This window comes from Macadamia integrifolia, chromosome 13 (assembly GCF_013358625.1).
Source record: "Macadamia integrifolia cultivar HAES 741 chromosome 13, SCU_Mint_v3, whole genome shotgun sequence".
NCBI lineage: Eukaryota > Viridiplantae > Streptophyta > Magnoliopsida > Proteales > Proteaceae > Macadamia > Macadamia integrifolia.
In genome coordinates this window covers 29054114-29060446 of record NC_056569.1, presented here as the reverse complement: position 1 = coordinate 29060446, position 6333 = coordinate 29054114, and the positions used below count along the sequence as shown (strand labels likewise).

Below are 6333 nucleotides of genomic sequence, written 5' to 3'. Positions count from 1 at the left end.
AAAAAATAAAAAATAAAGATTGGGCAGGTGTTTGCTCTCACAACTATCGTTTATACCTCTACTTTTGTACCTTATGCCAGCTTTTTTGTCTCCTTTAGGTTATAGAGGACTCTACCATGTGAATTATGAACTGAAGTTGAGTAAATTGTTCATCTGTCTCCCAGCATTCAGAGATCAATAGACTAGTGTAGTTTGATTTGATGATTGATGACTAACGCCTAAATTTCTTTTGAGTTGCAGGAGATTGTATCAATATACCCTGTTCTTTCACCACCAACTCTAACTCCAGGAGCATCAAACCGGGTTTGCAATGCACTCGCTCTTCTTCAGGTTGATTTTGCATTTTTAAATGTCCAAAAGTTCTCTCATTTATTTGTGCTTTGGAATCGTTGAACTTACCATTGTTGCCCTTTAAAATTTCTGGCTTTTTCTTTTCATAATGACCTGTAAGTAATGTGATGATCAGTATAACAATGTTATACTTAAGTCGCTGCTGAGTTGTCAGTTTTGTTTCAGTGCTGATTTTGCTCATAGATTTGTCCTACGAAACCCCATTCTTCATCTTCTTCTTAAACGGCTTCTTATGCTTTCTTTTGTGTAGTAACAGAGCTTAATCTGGTTCACATCATTCTTTCGTTGTTTTGTGTACATTGAAAATTTACATCAGCTATGGAGAAACACCTAGTAGCTGTGGTAGCTTGTCAAGAACTATTATGATGGGGAAGTACTGTTGTTGTACACTACATGAAAGATGTTTTAATGTTAGTGCACATTGGGAAATGAATGAATGGGAAAAGAAAGATAGCTCATCAAGTCATTTAGTGTTGGTTTATTGATGTGATGTTCATGCTACTTTCTTGTATTGTTCTCATCATTAATTAGAATTTTATGAATTGTATTATGGTTATATCTTTTTTATTACATGTGCCTTTGTTATTGTGCTCAACCAACTGATGCTTCTGATCTTTAATTGCTTTGATTTCTGTTTTCAATTACAGTGTGTAGCTTCTCATCCAGATACAAGGACATTGTTCCTGAATGGTAATGTTCTCCCCTGATCCTTACTGACATATGTAATGGATCATTCTTCTTTTACATGGAAATGGAGTTTTAATGTCTTTGGGTAGATCATACTGAAGAGTTGGAGCTTTGTGTGTTACGTATTTGTGTTTGTTTGTTTGTTTTTTTATTTTATTTTTTTATTTTTTTTTAGGGATAGCCAGTTTGTTCTTTTTAATCCTTTTATTTTACCTGTGTTTAAGACAAAGTAATCTTTATTCGCTGTCCATCTGAGTATTGGTGTTTCTGGAGTGCTGTTACCTCGTCTGTAGTCTTTGTGCCATTCGTAGAATAAATTTGTAATTGTGTGATCCTAGAGGTTATTTTTGAAAAGCAGTTACAGAAGCATTATATTTTGGTCAAAAGTCCTTTGTTTGGATTGCCTAATTTAATGTCATACTATGAAACAAATGCCGATTAACAACTAGGTTTGTTGGCATTTGTTTCAACTGTCTATTATTTTCCTTGGTAAGTGAAAAATCCTTTTGTGATTTCTTATATCCATGCCTGTCAATGCTAGGCAGTCTATTTATGGCATCACTCTAAGTAGATTTTCTCTGATTCTTCCAGTATTGTACGATTTATGTTAGTAACTACTTTCTACTAACTTTGTTTTAGAGTTCAGGATACTAGTCTTCTGAGCAATTGACTAGTTTGCATTTTTCTCCCTGTGCAGCCCATATACCTTTGTATCTGTACCCTTTCCTCAATACAACAAGTAAGACGAGACCTTTTGAGTATCTGAGGCTTACTAGCTTGGGTGTTATTGGTGCTCTTGTAAAGGTATGCATGATTAATGGTTCTATATGTCATGTATGGTGTTGTTTTATTTGTATAGATTTATTGTTTATAATTTTTTCTGTCCTGAGTTATTTTAATGTCTAAGAGTCTTAAATTACATAACAAATTTAATATGTGATTCTGAAGTACAATTAGTGAGTTTGTTGTAGTTTACCTGTGTTGAATATCAGTGCTCTTAAACTTGACATCACTGATTGAACCAGGATCATTGACTGAGATAGTTTGACCCAATAATAGTTTCCCCCCTTTTTATGTTATATACATGCATCCGTGCAAAGGGAGGGTTAACTATGTTGCTACTCAGGACTGCAGGAGAGATGTTTCCCTAGTCATAATGGTTTTGGCCTTTCGGGTTAAATGCAAAACTTGTGAAGAAACTAGGGTTTAGGAAATAATTAGAGGAAAACAATCCTGTATGGGGTTTTGGGTACTTAAATCAAGATGAGGTATAAGGCTCTGGATTTTATGGTTATGGGGAACCAAATACTCAGGTTTATAGCGATTGAATATAGTATTACGAATGCTTTGAGTGCCTATGGTAACAGTTCATATTTGGTTACCCGAAGCTCATGTAGAGGCACCTACGGCAGGATCCGTCATGTTGGCAGGAATTCCTTCAAAATTGGGAACCCACGGGTTTTGAGCAGGGGATCCTTTCTCTAGCTCCTCTAGAAGCCATCAAAGTAGGTCTGTAGGTAGTGATGTTCCTGCTCCCTCTATTCCCGCCTATTGAGGCATTGAACGGAGCCAATGAATCCTGCTTCCTTATCTTCTTATTCCCCCATTCTGTGGATTGGTTCCAACATCAAGACCAGTGGAGGAGAACTGAAGTCAATGCACTGTGAGTCTTTTCAATGATATGGGTTGACTAGTGGGTTCTTGTGAGATATTGAGCTAGCTAAGTGGGTGGGTTACGGGTGTCAATTCTAGGCCCGCACCGGTAGGTATGTCTGAGCCCGACATGTTTATGGTCCGACCAAGACCGGCCAGATTAATAAACGTGTTAGGCTTGAGCTTGACACATTTATAAACAGGTAGTGCACGGTGCAGCCACCTAGCCTGACGGGCGCCCGACTAGCCTGACACATTTATTATAAGCCTGACTTGAATCGACTCCCTTAACCCTGACCTAGCCCAACCCCTTTAATATTACTTGTATTTTGTTTTGTTTTGCCTTTTTTTTTTAGTGCTAAGGCTATTTTGATATGTACAATTGAGATGATGGTGGTTGTTATTTGAACATTCATCTTTTTGCAGTCATAACATAATTTAATTGATTTGAACTTGCTAAACGTGAGTTGTGCATGCATAGTTTAATTGATTTGAGTTCCATGGGTTAAAGACCGAGTACCTTAGTAACTTAGCTGCTATGCCCATCTTTGGCTTAATCCATTTAAACTATGAGATCTTTCTTAGCTATGCACATCTCTACCTTATTTTATAGGTATTCCCCTTCGAGCCCATCTAAGAGACCAATTTTAAAGAGGACCCGTTTAAAGTTAAATAGGTCTGTAGCCCGGTTAAGGCCCGTTTATGGCAGCCCGATTAAAGCCCGAGACGGACCGGCCCGATTATCAACCGTACCATGCTCGCTCTAGCAAAGTTCGTTTAACTAAACGGGCGTTCACGGTGCAACCCTAGAAATTGGCCTAGCCTGACTGGGCCCGTCCGCTTGACACCCCTAGGTGGGTGTGCTAGAAGGTTGATGGTCAGTTCAAGCAAGGGTTCCATTGGTTATATAGCTTAGACAAAAATGAAAATATGGGAAAATTTGAAGTGATAACTCTTATTGTTTGCTTCTTATCCTTGGTATGCTTTGGTTATTTATCATAAGTTAATCACAACTGGAATTCTTTTAACACTTGCTAAAAACTGTATGCTTATTTGTATGGACCATAGTTGTCAAGGCGCCAAGGGCCAAGGCGACCCAAGGCGGTGGAGGGTGCCTAAGCGCTTGGGAGAAAAGGCGCCCTCCTAGGTGTTGCTTAGGTGACTAAGGCACCCAAATGTTATTTTTTTATTTTTCCTCTTTTAAACATTATTTAGTATGCTACATATATATCTTATATCATCAAAAATCAATATTAAGCCGCATCAAGTCATCAAAAATCGTCATTAAGTCACATCAAGTCATAAAAAATCAATATTTAGAGAAATGTTCTTGTTCTTTAATAAACTTGACTAGTCAAATGATTTTATTTTTACATGAGATTTTTTTTTTATTAGTTATAGCCAAGGTTCCAAATCTCGTTTCGTTTCGGTGGGTTCAGAAACTGAAATTTCGTTTCGGCAAAATTTCGGCTAAAATGTTGTATTTTTTTTGTTTGTTTCGGTTGACTATTTAGGTGGTCAAAAAGCCTTATTTTGACCTGAAACTTGGTGGGTAACTTATTTTAAGGTTAATAAACATTCGTAAAATATAAAAATGCAAAATATTAGGACACGACATTGTTTTAGAGTTGCACATTTGTTTGGTAGCAACCGACGAACTGTTTTGAAAATTTTACCTAGTTTTGGAGAAAGAACTTTACCTTTCCTAAGCTTTGAATGTGTAGATCTTGTAGGAGTCTAATGGAAGTCAAAATGTATGATGATGTGGCTAATTAAAGGCTTGTTGGAGACTTGGAGTGTTTTTCTTTCAAAATATGTAAATGGAACCGAAACCGAGACAGAGTTGAAATTTCAACCGAGATATGGTATTTATAACACATGGAATGTATCGAGACAGGCGATATATTGAAACGATACCGAAATTTTATACAAATGTTATTTTGGGCCTTATTTCATTTCAGCAAAAAAAAAAAAAAAAAAAAAAAAAAAATCTCTGAAATTTCTTCGGCGAGATTTCGAACCATGGTTATAGCACATAACCGGCTTTCTAACAAGTCTAAGAGAATAAGATTACTTAAATCTAAGTTTTAATGACAAAATTATGTTGGTCAAACTTATTTTAAAGTGCATAAATATTGTTAAAATCGTCTGAATGAAAATAATTTTATGGACATCAAAACAAAATATTATTTTACTAGAATTTTGGTTTTTTAACAATGTTTTACCATGACAAGATTTATGAAATTTTTAAAATTGAGAAAAACCCCACAATATTTGAAAGTTAAATATCGACCTATAACCAAAAATCTAGTTTTTGTCATTGGGTTGGGGGTTGAATTTTTATTCTTTTGGAATTTGATTTTTTAAACTATTTTTATCGGATTCAAATAGGGGGTATTTGCATATTTATGAATAATATCTTAAGTAAATGCAATGACATCATTTACTAGCATGGATAAGTGTCAAAACAAAATGCGACATGCAGTGCTCTAAGGCGACAGTCACCTAGGCCAAGGCAAACCACCTGAATGCCAAGGTGGCGCCTTGACAACTGTGGTATGGACTGATTTCATTTGCATGTATAATCTGTCTTAGACCATACTTCGAGAAAAGTAATGTTAGAAAGAAGAGTCTCATGGTTGGAACTCTTTCCAATGTCATACTTATAGAGTACTTGTCACTAGCTACAGTGGACTTTACAGCCAAGATTCTAAATCTTGTTTCAGTGACTTTGAAATCAGCGAAATGCTGAATTTTTGGCTAGTTGATGCATTTTTTTCTTGGTTTCCGATGCTTGTTTCAGTGGTCAAACGACCATAATATTATCTGATACTTGGTGGAAAGCTTGTTTTAGGCTGTATAAACATATGTCGACCTTCACTTTTCAAAAAAAGTCGCACATAGTGGTGTTTTGGAGTTCCACCTATTTGACAGTAAATGTGGAATTGTATTGTATAAATTATAGATAATGCATATTCTACACATTGTTTTACTACCATAAGACAGAGTAGGCTAGTAAAACAAGTAGATAATACATCCATGCCATTAAGGAACTTAATGTTGATTAGTTAGTTACGATATAGTCACATACAACAAAGTACAAACTACAAAGCAGAGTCCATATAGACAACCAAGTCCCAAGTCTCCCAAGTCCCAAACAGTACAACACTGAGCAATATGACTGTCTACTGATATGAACCATGAAGTGCTGGAATGCAGGATATATGGTTTAATGTATCAGTATTGGGTTTCAAATTGGTAGGTTGGTTTTAAGAGACATATCGTATTGGAGTGACACAAGATACACTAAAGATGTAAGTAGAATAGTCAAGAAACATATGGAAATGCTTATGATATGCAAAATACATTTTTCATAAAAACATTATAAATAAGTATTATATAAAATATGTCATGTATAAAAAAGAGAATTATATATATTGGACGAGGTTCTTGTATTGATTCCTCAAGGAATAGGCACATTTTTGTTTCCTGGGGTCTTCCCCTATCTTGTCTCCGAGCCCCCCCATAAGGGTTGAGGCTGTTATTTTGTTTTTTTCCCCCCCTTACTTTTTCCTTTTCTTGTTCCCCTTTGCAGTATTGTATTTTTTTCTTCTCCTCTTTGGTATTGAATTATATTATTCA

General features: G+C 35.8%; 1 protein-coding gene across 1 annotated transcript in view; it reads left to right on the top strand.

The window, feature by feature from the left end:
• The window catches only part of LOC122059542 (CCR4-NOT transcription complex subunit 9-like), a 44611-nt gene that overhangs the window by 14967 nt on the left and 23311 nt on the right, over positions 1-6333 (top strand). Inside the window, exons 3-5 of the mRNA XM_042622381.1 lie at positions 241-330; positions 999-1041; positions 1736-1842. Of these exons, the coding sequence (XP_042478315.1) occupies positions 241-330; positions 999-1041; positions 1736-1842 (240 nt within the window). The remainder of the gene's footprint in view (positions 1-240; positions 331-998; positions 1042-1735; positions 1843-6333) is intronic.